We start from the raw sequence: 17,589 nt of genomic DNA, 5'->3' as shown, positions 1-17,589 counted from the left end.
TGCTGTTCCTTTTTCTGGCTCTTTAGTTTGTGGTACCACAAGATGTTACAGGGTCATCTTATATTTTTCCCTGGCCCACCTCTGAAATTAGTCACTTTTCCACTGAGCCCCAGTTGCTTTTATTTGGATAATGGCATTTAGAAACGAAGTTCTGGGTGCTAGGTGTGTTAAACACCATTGCCCCTTGGTAATCTCAACGGACAGAACTAGGAAATACATGTATGTCTACCAACCCACACATGTACACACATCTATACTAATTTCTTTGTTAGTGAAGTCCAGGCATCTGTATTACAAGAGATTGAATGGAGAAGAGGAAGGGAATGCAAACTGTAGTTAAGATGTATCTAGGTCAGCAGCTCTCAAAACTTCTGGTCTTATGACCCTTTTACTCTTTTAGAAAATTATTTTTTTTAATGTTTATTTACTTTTTGAGCGAGAAAGAAACAGTGTGAGCGGGGGAGGGGCAGAGAGAGAGAGGGAGATACAGAATCTGAAGCATGCTCCAGGCTCTGCATTATCAGCATAGAGCCCGACATGGGGCTCGAACCCATGAACCGTGAGATCATGACTTGAGCTGAAGTTGGACATTTAACCAACTGAGCCACCCAGGCACCCCATGACCTTACTCTTAAAAAATTTTTGAGTGCTCCCAGTAACTCTTGTTTATTTGGTTACTTACATCATATTTTGCCATTTTAGAAATTAAAACTGAGAAATAAAATTTTATTTATTTATAAAAAATCGAGTTGCAAAGTTAATGTAGAACATAGTTTTACAAAATTATATGGGCAGATCATTAGCTAACTCTTCCCCATCAATTGCAGTATTTTTTCTGTCTCCTAAAGAGGCTGTCTTTCTTTTTTAATTGTTTTTTTGAAGTATAGTTGGCACACAATGTCACATTAATTTCAGGTGTATAACATAGTGAATCTTAACTCTGTATGTTACATTATACTTACCACAAGTGTAGCTGTCATCTGTCACCATACAATGCTATTATAACACCACTGACTATATTCCCTATGCTGTACCCTTTATCCCTGTTACTTATTTCATAACTGGAGCCTGTACCTCCCACTCGCTATCACCTATTTTGCCCAGTCCCCCACCTCTCTTCCTGCTGTCAGTCACCATTTTTGTCTCTGATTTATGGATCTGTTTCTGCTTTTTTGGGTTTGTTTGTACATTTGTTGTTTAGATTTCACATAGAAATGGAATCATGTGATATTTTTCTTTGATATATTTCAGTTAGCATAGTACTCTGTAGGTCTATCCATGTTGTTGCAAATGGTACAATCTTACTCTTTTATGGCTGAGTAATACTCCATTGTCTATGCGTGTAGCACATCTTCTTTATTTATGTATGGTTACTTCTGTATGTTGGCTACTGTAAATAATGCTGCGGTAAACATAGGGGTGCATATATCTTTTCAAGTTAGTGTTTTTGCTTTCTTTGGGTAAATAGCCAGTAGTAGAATTACTGGATTGTAAGGTATTTCAGGGTTTTTTTTTTTGTCTTTTTTTTTTAGTTTTTAATTTTTTTTTAAAAAATTTTTTTCAACGTTTATTTATTTTTGGGACAGAGAGAGACAGAGCATGAACGGGCGAGGGGCAGAGAGAGAGGGAGACACAGAATCAGAAACAGGCTCCAGGCTCTGAGCCATCAGCCCAGAGCCCGACGCGGGGCTCGAACTCACGGACCGCTAGATCGTGACCTGGCTGAAGTCGGACGCTTAACCGACTGCGCCACCCAGGCTCCCCTAGTTTTTAATTTTTTGAGGAACCTCCATACTCTTCCACAGTGGCCACACCAATTCATATTTGACCAACAGTACACAGGAGTTTTTTTCTCTCCACATCCTCACCAGCACTTGTTATTTCTTATCTTTTTGATTCTAGCTAGTCTGACAGATGGAGGTGATATTTCCTGGTGATTATGATTTGTATTTCCCTGATGATGAGTGAGCATCTTTTTGTGTCTGTTGGCCATCTGTATGTCTTAATTGGAAAAATGTTTATTCAGATCCTCTGCCCACTTTCTAATTATTTATTTTTTGTTCTTGTTTTTATGGTATTGAGTTGTAGAAGTTCTTTATATACTTTGGATATTAATCCCTTACCAGAAAGATCTTTTGTAGATGTCTTCTCCCATTCCATAGATTGCCTTTTCATTTGTTGATAATTTCTTTTGTTGTGTAAAAGATAATTTCTTTTGGTGTAATCCTAATAGTTTATTTTTGCTTTTATCTTCCTTGCCTGAGGAGACATATCTAGAAAAATGTTCCTTTGGCCAACTGATGTCACAAAGGTTACTGCCTTTCTTGTATGAGTTTTACAGTTTCACACCTCACATTTAGGTCTTTCATCCCTTTTGAGTTTATTTTTGTGTATGGTGTAAGAAAGTGGTCCAGTTTCATTCTTTTGCATGTAGCTGTCCAGTTTTCCCAGCACCATTTGTTAAAGAGACCGTATCTCCTCCATTGTATATTCTTGTCTCCTTTGTCCTAGATTAATTGACTATATGAGTGTGGGTTTATTTCTGGGCTCTATTCTCTTCCATGGATTTATGTGTCTGTTTTTGTGCCAGCACCATACTGTTTTGATTACTACAGCTTTGTAGTATATCTTGAAATCTGGGATGGTGATATCCCTAGCGTTGTTCTTCTTTCCCAATGTTGCTTTTCATAGTCAGGGTCTTTTGTGGTTCTGTGTACATTTTAGAATTATATGGTCTAGTTCTGTGAAATTAGAATTTGTTTTACAGTTAGATAAATCTGTATATTATCTGGCTTATTGTAACGTAACTGGATTCTCATATTTGCAGATACATTCAGTCTGTAGTGACATCACATGTTAGCTTCTGGAAAATGGCACTCTGTACTCAGGAAAGCAAAAAAGAAAAAAGTATTATTATGAGAGTATTTTTGATCTCATGACCACCTGAAAGGGTGTCAAGGACCTTCAGGACTCCCTGGACCACACTTTGAAAATCATTGGTAAAGATTTACTGAAATTCTTACAAAATGAAGGTACATATATACTGGAAGGATGGATTCGGAAGAACTTCCATGAAGAACAGGAGAGAACTTAAATCATGATGTTATGGTAGTTGAAAGAAAGGAATGTCCAGGTAGGATGGGGGTGGGTCAGCACTGTTTCAGGTAAGATAGCTTGATTGGAGCACTTCATCTACTTCATCTTATAGTTATCTCTAATTTATAAGTTGCTAGTTTACCAGCCAAAATACAGATTTACAGTAAGAAATACAGAGAAACAGACTACAGTGTTTGCTGTAAACTGGATCCATGAACCTTTCAAAACCAGAAGATAACTGTGGACTTCCTCAAAACCCTGGCAAATGTAGCTCCTTTCAAAATTTTGAATGCAATCGTGGGTCAGGCGGAAGGGAGAGTTAAGAGTTCATGACTCACACAAAGGCCTATTCCTTCAGTGCACCGCTTCTCCTCCTTGACCTAATCTGTGACTCCGTGAGCTTGGAATTAGAAATACTCCTGTTGACCAGTTACATTGAACTGTTCTTGCCAAAACTATCCTGGAAATAGACACAATATATACATCCACACACACAGAAACACTCTTGGTCTTAACTTTCTCTTTTTCTGGACTCCATGAATATTCCCCCTCAATATTGCTAGCATTCTTTCTTTAGGCAGTATGTTTGCAGTGTAGTTAATTGTGATTTCATTTTCCTTCATTCAAACACTTGTTATATTTGTAGTCACCTTGATTTAATTTGTTTCCTAGGCAATACTTTGGAACAGTTCCCTTCTAGTGATAAACACATCCTTTTTATATGGATATGTACTACTTTTACTCTCCGAATAATCATCTCTCTAAATTTTGGAGCAGTTATTTTGCCTATATTCTTTTTTTTAAGTTTATTTTTGAGCGAGAGAGCACATGAGTGGGTGAGGGGCAGAGAGCGAATCCCAAGCAGGCTCCACACTGCCAGTGTGGAACCTGATGCAGGGCTTGAACCCATGAACCACAAGATCATGACCTGAGCTGAAACCAAGAGTCGGATGCTTAACTGACTGAGCCACCCAGGTGCCCCTATTTTGTCAATATTCTTATCACAGATTATTCTTTGTAAAAATTTGTCCATAAGAAGAAGGAAATTGTTAGAAAAATTTTGGTTTACAAGAAATGACTTTATAGGGAAACTATAAGTGTGCTTTTAGGCAGAGAAAACGTAGCTGGTGGAATAAGGAAAATTATTTTAGAGAGGCAGTGAAGCAGTAGAGCCTTGGAGATGGATAGGAACAGAGTCAGCACAGAGTAGAGAGGAAATTGAAAATTGAACATATGGCTCCAGAAATGGAGAGGAGGGGTGGTAAGGACAGATACTTCTGCCAAATGACCTACATCTTTTCTGTAAAGTAGATCATCTAGAATCTAGAAAGCTGAGCTGGGGAGATTATAGTTGATACCACCGGCAACAAGGGGCTATTATAGATTCCTCACTAGGGATATGACAAGAAAACAGTTTTATATTAATTTTTTCATGGGAGACTATATGGGGGAGATGAGAATATCCTAAAGCAGCAAATTTGATAAAGTTAATTAGAGTGAAATGGATGTTGCTGAATAAGGATGGTAAGATACGGAGAATAAGGAGAAGGAAGAGTCCAAAATGATAGTAAGGGACTCACCTTCTTTCCTGGGAGCTGTGGGTATTGGGTAGACTAAAATAGGCAACCAAATGAAATATTTGCTCATTGTATACTCTGTCTGGTAACATTATTTTAGTAAATTTCACATTTGTCATATTAACTTATTAGCATTATTGAGTCTAGAAGAAAGAAGTTGGGAAGGGTAGCAGGTTTGGAAGGAAAAAAAATAAAAGGGGGATACAAAGGTAAATCTGCAGCTCTGATTAAGTCTTTCATTTCATCCATGAAGCCTTTTGCAGTTATTTCCAATCTCATTAAGTTTTCCCTTTGATTCCTGCCTTTATTCCCTGTACCATTCATTTAGGTTGAGCCTGACATGTGCTGTCTTGAATTGCTAGGTTGTTTTTTTATTTTTTATTTTTTTATAATGCATCAAAACTCCCCATGTACATTTTTAAGGAGTAAAAAATGGAGAAGGAGACCTTATGCTTAGAATATATTCTCAATATCTAGAATTATGTACACATTAGAATTTTAGTAAATTTAAAGCTTTTGTTGTATTATTTTAGACTGAGTTTAGCACACAACAAGCACTTAATAGCTGTTGCATGAGTAAGTAAAGCTATTATGAGAACTACCGAAGAAGAATATCTTACTTGCAGATATCAAGATAAGATACAAGAGCATGAAATAGTTAAATATGTAAGTAGGATCATTTGTTTATTTTTGGGCCAGGAATGAAATAAGTTTTGAAAAAGAGTGGTTCTGGATTCTGGTTTTGAGTTACTAGTGATCATGGGAATCAAAGGAAGGATTTTTTCAGTGTACAGAGACCTCTTTATATTTAAGGTTAGAATGAAATGAGAAAGATCAAAAGATGAGGAAAACAAGGTAATTAAGGGATACATTTTAGAAGTAGTAATAAAGAACCAACTTTGAGCTGTGGCAAGGGGTTGGAAGCATGACACTATAGGACTCTACCTCTTCTAAGGGTGTTGTGGAAGAAGTTAGAGGAGTATGGAAGTAGATAGGGTAGTCCTGAGTCTCAGAGTGGGAGGCCTAGAGAGGGCTTCAAGTTTAGGTAGAGAAATGCCTGGATTTAGTCCTATCTTTTGAAAGAAGGATAGTTAGGCTGATTGATGGTTTGATGCTATTTCTGGATTGGTAGTGAGGACAGCATTGAAATTCAGGTCTCAAATGCAGGTATGAAGTTGTACATGGGACAAGGTAGAATGGTAAAGCTTAAGTGACGAGGAAGAAACCAGAGTTTTTATTTTGTTTTTTTATCTGACATATTTCTCAGTTCGTTGATTTTCTTGATGCTTTAATGAGTATATCTGAAAAATCCAGCAAACCATTCTCTTCATATATCATGTATTTGCTGATGCTTGCTTTGATTAATTATACTTTGGTTTATTTTAGATGAAAAATAACACTAAAAGTTTGATTTTCTTGTAAAGACAGTTCTCAAGGAAAGAATAGACAACTTAGGAATGATTATTGTCTCTTTTGTCTTGCTTAAGAAAGTTTCATGTTTTTATTGATTATGGTTGTCTTACAAAGAAGACTTAACTTTTCTCAGATTTTTTTGCAACTGACTCTTAGCTGACTTACCGGCATCATATACATTTCCTTATGGTTTGGAGTTACCTCCATCTTTTCTCAGCACCTTAGGCTGGATCAGTATACTTTAGTGTGTTATTATGTTATATATAGAGGAGATTACTTTATTCCATTAATGAGTAATAAGCCTGTTGGTGCACTCTAAAAATGTAATTTCCTGTGTGCCTGACATTCACAATGTTTTGATCCATTGATACTTCTAGGTTTGAGTCTGCTTTCATATATTAAAACTGTTCCTTATAATAAAAAAAATGCTAGTACAAATACCATTTTCTATATGTGTGGAAATAACTGAAAGGCTTAGATACATTTATTAATCTTTTTCACTCTTTGGTTTGTGAATATCTGGTAATTACAGGATTTATTTGTGAATTTGTCTTCTACTCTACTTGGCACTTTGGCTAAAAAGGATTCCTGTTTCTTAGTGCTGCGTGCTACATTTTCATGGTTTCTTTGCAGTGTAGAAACTGACAGAAATGTTGGAACTACTTTTTCATACCCCTGCAAAATGGGACAGAGCCATTCAACAACTGGTTACATAGTCTGTAATCATTTTTCTGTCTCACACCGAACCCAAGTCGTTAGTTATATTCAGTACACATCACTTCAGTGGTGGGAACATGTTTGTATTCCAAAGACTTGTTGGTGGTGATTTTACCATTTTATTTTATGTTCCAAATAATGATACCAAAATAAGCCCTAAGAATGTTCACTACTACTATTCTATAACCTGATAGAAAGAATTATTAACTAATCATTAACCTCCTGTTTTTGTGCCAAGCTTCTCCTTGATTTATGATTCTCATACTGCCTGCACTTCAGGAATTTATGAAAGCTTCCAATTCCTTATTTTGTCAGCCTGAACCCTAGCTTATGTTGCATTTTCCTCATGAACCCTTTCTACATAGCTATATTTTCCAACTTTCCACTGACTCTGTAAGATGTTTATAATCTTGTGCACCATTTTTTTAGTGTATTTTTTGAAAAATGTAACCACTAGTACATTGAATTTCCTGGATTATTATTAAGGAGTTGTTGTTTTACTTTACCTTATAAAGAACAGAAGTTTATTTCTCCTGATTATGGAGGCTGTAAGTCCAGGATCAGGGTGCTAGCCTGGTAGGGTAGGGGCCCTCTTCCAGGTTGTACATTTATTGGACATTTATGGTTGTACATTTGTTGTAATGGTTGTACAATTTGTTGTAATGGTTGTACATTTATTGTAAGGACACTTCTTGTGTCCTTACATGGTGGAAAGGTCAGGATGTGTAATATATTTCAGAGGCTGTTGAGCGGTTTTTAGTTTTAAGATTCTGTTTTCATTTCAAGGATAGATTGAAAATGTAGTACTAAAGAATGGATGACTGAGGATCATCAGTTGTGATGAGAATTGACATTACCATTATTGATCTAAGAACCTTGGTGCGTTTTTGTTTTAGAACAAGCACCTCTTTTCATATCTGTGAAAACAGAGCTGAAGATGGAATAATGTTGACATCTTAATGTTTCTTGTAGCATTTATTTGTTGTGTAATTAGTATCCTGTCTTATACATAGCAGTGACCTAACGTTATATGCAGTTCTATAAACATCCTTATTTGGTGATGATTTAATGTACAGGTCAGGAAAATACAGGCTAAGCTAAGATACTGTCATTGTTGAGTTTACAGATAATTAAATTTTCATTTTTTGACCTTTCTTTTGATGTGGATTATCTTTTTTTTTTTTTTAATTTTTTTTTTTTTAACGTTTATTTATTGTTGAGAGACAGGGAGACACAGAGCATGAGCAGTGGAGGGGCAGAGAGAGAGGGAGACGCAGAATCTGAAGCAGGCTCCAGGCTCTAGGCTCTGAGCTGTCAGCACAGAGCCCGATGCGGGGCTCGAACTCACGAGCTGCGAGATCATGACCTGAGCTGAAGTCGGTCACTTAACCAACTGAGCCACCCGGGTGCCCCTGATGTGGATTATCTTTTAGGATTTTTGTGTTGTTTTCATATTTTGTACATCAAGAGAAAGCCTCCTGTGAAGTCTAAACACTCCCTTCGTCCTCCAGTATTTTACTGAATTTTCTAATTAGGCCCCTTTTTGTGCTTTTAATTAACTTCATCAGTTTCCTTAAATATGGGAATGAAATTGATGTTAGTGTGTCCTGACTTCTGCTTTATTCTGTGGTCTGATAATCTTTTCCCAGAATGGCTTTAATATTCTCTTCCAGATAGATTTTTGTAAAATCTTGGTTTATTTCTCAGTTTGTATACTCTTGATTCTTATTACGGTATTGCCTGTTAATGAACTCTTCAACACATTATTTACACACACACACACACACACACACACACACACACACACACAATCATTTTGGAAGCACCTATATGTAGGCTTAGTAAAGGATTAACCATGCAGTGGCTTTGTCACAGTGGACTTTTTGTTTATTTGTAAAATTGACTCTTTTTTTTTTTTTAACAGATAAGTGTAAAGCAGGAAATTACTTTTACTGATGTGTCTGAGCAACTGATGAGAGACAAAAAGCAAATCAGAGAGCCAGTAGACTTACAGAAAAAGAAGAAACGGAAACAACGTTCTCCTGCAAAAGTAAGAGAATATATTAAGGTGGTGGTCCCTAACCTATTGATTCCAAACTGTTGGTTAATCTTATGGGCAGGAACCTAGCTGGATTATAAAGCAGACATAAAAATTTCACGTGGCTTCGTAAAGTTGGAATGTTGTATTGGGAGAATGGGATGCATGTCTGCATGGAGGTGGTGGGCAATTGGTTTCAATTTTTCCACTTTTTTCACCTTATCTTTTTTTCTAAAAACAAACTTTTCTTTTTCCATGTCTCTCTTTTCTGCGCTTGCTGCTCATTCATATTAATACTACAATTTCAAGAAAATTAACCAGTTACTCATCAGGGAAATGTGGGATACCTGTACTACAATGTAAACTCCATGCCTGGAATAGTAGGCATATTAGACCCTTAATAAATACTTGATGGGTAAATGATGGATTGGTAAATAAGTGACCTAGTAAATACTAGTAGTAATTGTCTGCTCTTTTTCCTCTTCAGTACAGTAATAGTTGACTATAGGTGACATTTTGGTATTCCTAAGAAGTATCTGAACTTTGAGCAGTATGTTTATATCTTTATAGTTAACTTTTCAAATTCTGTTTTCCCTCATATAGTGAAGAAGGATTTTTTAATAAGGTCATATTATAATATGACCTAATTTTGATGGCTACTTGTTTTTGCATTTGTGATTTAGGTAATCATTATTTATATATTTTGTCTATTTTTGGACTCCGTGATATGCTAGAGCCAGCTTTGTATATAAAGATTAATAGATTGAACTTCCTGATTCTTTAACAGTGTGTAAGTGATTTTTACATTAAAGTTCTTAATGGTTTTTATAAAGATGTCTTTTGATACATCATACTATATTTGGGGATTGCTGTGTTGTTGGAAGTTGTGTTCTCATTGCCTTCATTTTAAATCATGCCGCACTTAAAATATTTGGGTATAGATCTTTGTGTGTTACTGAGTCAGAGGGCATGAATTTTTAAAAAGGGTTCTTCACAGTATCACTCCTTCCAGAAATGTTGTACCAGTTACTGCTACCTACAGTGGACCTGATGTGTGTCTGTCTTTACTCTCAAGTGTGAGACCTTTCTTTTTTGTAGCTTAAAGTGGGCATCTCATTATAGTTTAAATTTTGGTTTATTACTGGCCATACTAAACTTTTTTCCTGCCATAATTATTGGCATTTTATATGTTTTCATGTTTTGTGAAATCCCTCCTGTTTTCCTTCCCCTTCTTTTCTGGGGGTTAATTTTTTCCCCAGTGATTTATATGATACTTTTTTTCCCCCACATTAATGAATGAATCAAGTTCTTCATGTATAGAACAATACAGGGTTTTGAGAAAAAATTAATTTATAAAATTGCAATAGAGATTATGTTACTTTGGGTTCACTGCCACTCTATGGGGAATAAAGTCTTTTTAAAAAAACACGATTTGTGTAAGTTCTACATTCTCCTTGACATTGCCATCTTTTTTCCTGGTGCTATTGAGTGTAATGTATTCTGAAATTCTGACTAAAACTCAGATTGTTATCTTCTAGTAGGATGTTATTTGGAATCTTTATTTGGTGATATGTTCTAGGTGTTTGTAAATACAGATCAGAGTTTTAGAGGTTTTAAGCTATTTTGCTTGTCTAATTTGTAGGTAAACTCATTTATAATGTATTGTAAGTATATGTGTATGTACCTGCTAGATAAAGGATTTGGCCTATTTTACGTATATTACATACAAGAAAATGTTTTGGAAAGGTCTTTTTAGGGAATTCTTAGGAGAGTGAAATAACCAGAAATAATACATGGGAGAAGAGGGTTTGAGAATAACAAAAACAGTAAGAAAAACAGTAATTTTTTATTTTTATTTTTTTAAACATTTTTTAAAGTTTATTTATTTATTTTGAGAGAGAGAGAGGAAGGGCAAGTGGGGAGAATTGTCTTGACACGTTACATGTAACAGAGAATGGTTTTGGATGGTTTTTAACATTGGTCTGAAGTCTCCAGGTGAATAATTTTTGCATCTGGAGTCTTAGAACTTTGAGCTGAGGCAGAACCAGTGTGTTATTTTACATTTTCTCAAGTTTGTTTTAAAAAATTTGCACATAATATTTTTCATTAAAGTAACTGTTACTGCCTTTTTATAAGAAGAGAAAGAAAAGGTTATCTCGTGTTTATAAGTGAAAGTGTTGTTTGTTTTAAATTCCTTAAAAACAGTTTTAAGTTTCTCAAAGAACTATAACTTGTTGTGCTTAGAGGACTCCACTTTCCCCTAAAACCTTTCCCAGATCTTGAATTTTGTTATTATGAATATTTTGAGTGTGTGCCACCATTGTGTCATATTAGATTGGGGATCTTGTATAGGAAATATAACTAATGTGGTAGACTTTTAGTTAAAATATTAGAGCTTCTACATCCCTATAATTGTGGCTCCTTTCAAGGTAAGCTTTGTAGTGAGAAGTACTGTATTGTTATGTCATGTTTAGCTGCTGTGGATTTGAAGCAATAATTGCTTTCTAAGCCTTTATCGTATGGCAAAGCATTGTCATCTTAAAAATTGAAAATTGCTAAAATGCACTTGGCAACATCTCTGAAGAAGAAGAGGGTAGTCAAACTAAGGAATGTTAGCTAGGTCAAGTTATTTGGTACTATCCTGGATTAAGCTGTTTTATGAAAGTAAGTTCCCTACATAATAAAATCTTGCCCCTTTTAAATGCCAAATTTAATTTAATTTTAACCACTTCATTGGAAATTTTTAATGTGTTTTCTTTTTAAATATAACGCATTTGAACTATAATGTCTAGTCTAATGTCTATGTTGATGATGTAAATGTTTACAAAACTTGTATGTATTCTAACGAAGCCCTTTGGGAGGACTTGAGATATTGGGGCTTTTCCCCCCTTACCCTGAAAACTCCTGGCTGGTAGACTTTAAGTATTTTTTGACTGCTTATACTTGCTCATTGTCTCATTTTTTTAATGACATGCTATTCATTTTTACATTGCTATACTTAGTTCCATTGCCCCTTTGAATCTTTTTCTGTTTTGTTGTGGATTAGGACTATGGAGAACTGAAGTTATTAGAAATGTGTGAAAAGTCTTAGTAAACTTAATTCATTCTCAGTACATTCATGTTAGTGGGTGTCCTCCTGGCTGTCATTAGAATCCCCTATAGGGCTTTTCCAGTTAAAAAATTTTTTTCTTAAGTTTATTTATTTATTTCGAGAGACAGTGGGGGAGGGGTAGAGAGAGGGAGAGAGAGATCCTAAGCAGGCTCCACACTGTTAGCACAGAGCCTGTTGCGGGGCTTGAATTTACAAACTGTGAGATCATGACCTGAGCTGAAACCAAGAGTCGGATGCTCACCCAGCTGAGCCACCCAGGCACCCTGCCCTGGCTTTTCCAGGTTTAAATACCCAGGCCTCATCCCTGGGGATTCTTGTTGTGGGGCTTTCCATTTGTACTTTTTTAAAAGAGTCCAAGGCAATTGTGATTTATGTTTAAGCTTGGGAATCTCAAGTCTTAATACTAGAAGTTTCTGAACAAATGAGATATTACTTTGATACTGACTTGTTATGTGAATCAGGAAGTAACATTTCACACCACAAAGTTTTTATGAGGATTATTGAGTTAACATCAATGAACTCTAAAAATCTTAATTTAAAAAAAAATTTTTGACGTTTATTTTGAAAGCGAGTGAGAGCAGGGGAGGGACACGGAGAGAGGGAGAATCTCAAGCAGATTCCACCTGGTCAGTGCACAGAGCCCAACGTAGGGCTTAAACCCATGAAACCGTGAGATCATGACCTGAGCCAAAATCAAGAGTCAAGTACTTAACTGACTGAGCCACCCAGGCACCCCTATTTATTTGTTTTTGAGAGGGAGAGCACAAAAGTGGTTGGGGCAGATAGAGAGGGAGACAGAATCCCAAGCAGGCTCTGTGCTGTGCCCAAAGTGGGGCTCTAACACACGAATTGTGAGATTATGACCTGAGCTGAAATCAAGATTGGAAACTTAATGGACTAAGCCACCCAGCTGCCCCTAAGAATCTTTTTCAGTAAAATAACAATATTATCTTAATTCAGTATTGTATACATTTTATAGGTCTTTTCAAATGTCTTAGTAATTGAATGTGATAGAGCAGAGTACTTTTAATTGCTTCTTTATTCTGAAATGTATCTCCTTTTTCATTCATTCTCTCAGCAAACAGTTTGGTTGCCTATTATATGCCAGAATCTCTTACCAAGTGCTGAAGAAGGGAACTATGTTTGTTACAATACTTTAGGTGCTCTGCGTAGAAATTGATTATTCAAAGTTATGTTGAACTCAGAAAGCATAGAATATTCCACAAATCACATAGATTGTAAATATAGAGAATCCTTTCTCAGCAATTTATTATAAACCATTGGTTCCCAGAAAAGATTTGTGATTTTGGTATCAAAAAGATCTTAAATTATATAAAATTGAGAAAACTTAATTAAAGGGGACAGAGAAATAGATATTACCAGGCATTTGTCATACTTTCTTCTACGCGTTAACTTGGTTGTGGAAGAAGTGGTGTTGAAGCTGAAGAACTGCTTATAAGACCAGGAATAGAAGTACAGAATAGTATTTAAGAGAAAAATGAAGAGGAACATTAGTAAAAGAAGTATTAATATTTTATTTCTCTCATTTCCCAGGGAGTTCTGTATTCTGGATAAATAATTTTCCCATAAAACCAAACCCCCCTAACTTTAAAAAATATTTTGATGTAAACCTTTCTTTAAAAACTATTGCACATTTTTTTTTGCCTAGTATTTAGGAAACCTGAGAGAAATGACTCTTTCTAAAACTCATGGTTATTATGCTGAGCATTAGTTATTGTACCATACTTACAAGATAGTGAATTTCATGTTCTGGCACTATCAGAAGCTTGTCATTTTAAATTATTGTTTATTTTTTTATTTTAGAGAAAGAGAATCTTTTTTTTTTTTTTTTAATGTTAACTTATTTTTGAGAGAGAGAGCAGGGAAGGGGCGGGGCGGGGGGCAGAGGATCCAAAGCTGGTTTTGTGCTGACAGCAGTGATGCCAATTCGGGGCTCAAACTCATGGACCGTGAGATCATGATCTGAGCTGAAGTTGGATGTTTAACTGAGCCACCCAGGTGCCGCCCCGAAAGAGGGAATCTTAAGCAGACTCCATACTCAGTATGAATCCTGACACAGGGCTTGATCCCATGACATGGCCTGAAAAGCTTTTCATTTTAAAATGAAATTTGTAATATATAAAATCTAGTATGGAGAGATAGTAAAAATCTGAAGAATCAAAGTGACAGTGTGAGGGTGGGATATCAGAGATAACCAGGATGGTCAAGATGTTGTGGTGGTTATTGCTGTGTTATTTTGTCGTATGTCTTTGAAATTGCACTATTCTTTTATTTCTAATAGGATTTGAAGAATAAAGAGATTTTTTAATTAATTAATTTATTATTTTTAATGTTCTGTTTTATTATTTATTTTTTTATTTTATATATGAAATTTATTGTCAAATTGGTTTCCATACAACACCCAGTGCTCATCCCAAAAGGTGCCCTCCTCAATACCCATCACCCACCCTCTCCTCTCTCCCACCCCCCATCAACCCTCAGTTTGTTCTCAGTTTTTAACAGTCTCTTATGCTTTGGCTGTCTCCCACTCTAACCTCTTTTTTTTTTCCTTCCCCTCCCCCATGGGTTCCTGTTAAGTTTCTCAGGATCCACATAAGAGTGAAACCATATGGTATCTGTCTTTCTCTGTATGGCTTATTTCACTTAACATCACACTCTCTAGTACCATCCACGTTGCTGTATTTCATTCTTTCTCATTGCCACGTAGTACTGCATTGTGTATATAAACCACAATTTCTTTATCCATTCATCAGTTGATGGACATTTAGGCTCTTTCCATATCTTGGCTATTGTTGAGAGTGCTGCTATAAACATTGGGGTACAAGTGCCCCTATGCATCAGTACTCCTGTATCCCTTGGATAAATTCCTAGCAGTGCTATTGCTGGGTCATAGGGTAGGTCTATTTTTAATTTTCTGAGGAACCTCCACACTGCTTTCCAGAGCGGCTGCACCAATTTGCATTCCCACCAACAGTGCAAGAGGGTTCCCGTTTCTCCACATCCTCTCCAGCATCTATAGTCTCCTGATTTGTTCATTTTGGCCACTCTGACTGGCGTTGTTCTGTTTTATTTTTGAGAGAGAGTGTGAGCAAGGTAGGGACAGAGAGAGACACACACAGAGTCGAAAGTAGGTTCCAGGCTCCGAGCTGTCAGCACAGAGCCTGATGTGGGGCTCAAACTCATGAGACATGAGATCATGACCTGAGCCAAAGTCGGACGCCTAACCAACTGAACCACCCAGGCATCCCAGAATAAAGAGAATTTTAGAAGATCTCATTCTCCACCCCCACTTGCAGTGAACTGACTCACAACAGATGAGAAACTTAAACTATCACCTCTACATTGTCTTTTGGTTTTTGTTGGTGTAGAAGATGGTTTACATTGATTTAAGAATGTATGATGGGGCACCTGGGTAGCTCAGGGCTCAAGTCATGATCTCAAGATTTGTTTTGTGGTTTCAAGCCCTGCATCAGGCTCTGTGCAGACAGCATGGAGCCTGCTTGGGATTTGCTGTCCTTCCCCTGCTCTCTCACTTGCTCTCTCTTTCAAAAATAAACATTTAAAAAAAAAGAATGTATGATAAAATTTACAATCATTAGCTTAAAATATGCCTTAATACTTTTAATAGTACGTCGCAGATAGAGAATGGAGAAAATCATGTCTGTCTTTTCGGACAGTAAAACTTTTTTTCACTGAGGGGTGTCTATATCTACTAATGGACCATGAGATTAAGAAAGTGGATTAATTGAGGAGTTCCATTCAGTTTTGAAATTTTTTACTGAGAAATTCTCTCTTAAATTTATAAACAGCTAAGAAAATCAAATATGTTGAGTATTGTTTGGACTCTTACTAATTTCTCTATTCATGATAAAGCCCAATTGCTTGGTCTGTATAATATGCCATATTTCTCCAAAAGCAGGAGTGACAGGAAGCAAGATAAAGCATGTGGCGATATTATAGGAGGCATTTTAGGACTTACACCTTGAAATCTAAAATCTTTGGTTGTAATCGTATTCATATGTTGAGGGGGAAAAGAAAAGCAAAAATATTTTATGGTACTGGGTTAGTAGCAAATGGGACTGCTAATCTCTAAGGCAGACACATTTAACTGGTAGATCGCCTTCAACGAAAAGATCTTGAAAGATTGTGAACAAGAACAGAAGCCACATTTATACCAAGGAAGAAAATTTTTCATATATTAATGTGCCATTTCTTTTCACTAAGGGACTTTTGTTCTTGGCATACCCACCTCTCTGGCGCTGTTCAGTAACTTTGAAAAATTGAAAGGCATCACTTTTGGCAGAAATTTTTAAAAAGAATAAAGTGGTGAGCTGTGAGGATGTTTCGTATGGGTAGCAGGTAGCCACGTCATTGGACATTTATAGTCTCACTATGTTCCAGACACCATTTTGGATACTGGGGCTATAGTGATGAGTAAAACAACAAAATTACATGGTTTTATTTAAAACAGATTACAAATTGGAAGAGCCACTGGAATTCTGAGGCAAGATGAATTTTACTCAGTATCTTTTATACAAATATGTTTGTTATTCTGGCCTAAAAAAAGAAAAAAAATTAAATATAAAATGTCCAAGAATTTTTCTTTGAATTTAAAAATATGCTAGATTTTTCAGTTTTCTTATTCACAAGTCAGTGTTAGCTGTTTCATCTATAAAATCCACCTTAATAAAAGGCAGCACTACCTCCAATGCCAGAAAACAATGACCTGGGACTCCTTAACTCTTCATAAAAGGGCTTTGTACAGTCAGGGATGACATCCGTTTCACATTAAGTAACTTGGGCCAGATTGGTTCCTTACAGAGCCTTTCCTTGCAGTTGCTATGCCACCGAAAGCTATTGCGCTGCCATGGGTTTTGGCACTTGGATCTTTGTAATTGTTATCAACATATGTGGAAAAATACCTGGTGCTATCTTGTTTTTGGTTATGTTTTATATAAAGTGCTTAACATCTTTTTGTTATTTATTTTATGTTCGAGATATTTTGAATCTTGTTTTAAAAGATTTTGTGTGGGTTTTTTTGTTTTTGTTTTGTTCTGTTTTGCCCAGTGTTAACTTGCATATTATTTTGTGACTTGGAGGGGTCAAAAAATTTTAAACTGGCCAGAGATGAAGCTTTCTCTTCTTACTGACTCTCATCAGGAAGCTGTGACACCCACTTCCATTTTTGTGCCAAATGTTTCTCTTTATGACTCTGGTGCATAAGACTTTGAAGCTTTGTTGACCACATTGGCAGTTTGCCCAGAACCCAAATATCCTGTGTAATTTGCATGATAATTACCATTGATTTACATACAGTACAGGCTGAGTTGTCTTCCTGAATTTAAAGTAAAAAAATGTTTTAAAAAATTAAAGCCTTTCCCCTCTTACCTCTCCTGTTTTCTAGGTTTGAGAAAGGGTCATAGCTGTGTTTACAGGCCCTAATCAGTTTCCACAGGCCTTTGTATTTCCTAAGATGTTACATAGATTGTTGTACCCTATGTGGGACACAGTTTCATAGTTCCCACTCTATATGCCCCCACCTCCAGTATTGTTTCCCTCTTACTTGCTGTGCTTCTCCTGATCTGATCTCCTACTAGTTTTCTTTGTTATCTTCA

At 36.2% G+C, this 17,589-nt stretch overlaps 1 protein-coding gene across 7 annotated transcripts in view; it reads left to right on the top strand.

The window, feature by feature from the left end:
• The window catches only part of ZNF148 (zinc finger protein 148), a 126,425-nt gene that overhangs the window by 71,291 nt on the left and 37,545 nt on the right, over positions 1 to 17,589 (top strand). For all 7 annotated transcript variants that reach the window (XM_027061063.2, XM_027061065.2, XM_027061068.2 and 4 more), the window contains one exon: positions 8,728 to 8,853. In XM_027061063.2, the coding sequence (XP_026916864.1) occupies positions 8,728 to 8,853 (126 nt within the window). The remainder of the gene's footprint in view (positions 1 to 8,727; positions 8,854 to 17,589) is intronic.

This window comes from Acinonyx jubatus, chromosome C2, assembly GCF_027475565.1.
Source record: "Acinonyx jubatus isolate Ajub_Pintada_27869175 chromosome C2, VMU_Ajub_asm_v1.0, whole genome shotgun sequence".
Classification (NCBI taxonomy): domain Eukaryota; kingdom Metazoa; phylum Chordata; class Mammalia; order Carnivora; family Felidae; genus Acinonyx; species Acinonyx jubatus.
The sequence above is the reverse complement of the archived record's forward strand: the minus strand, read 5'-3'. Positions and strand labels throughout refer to the sequence as shown.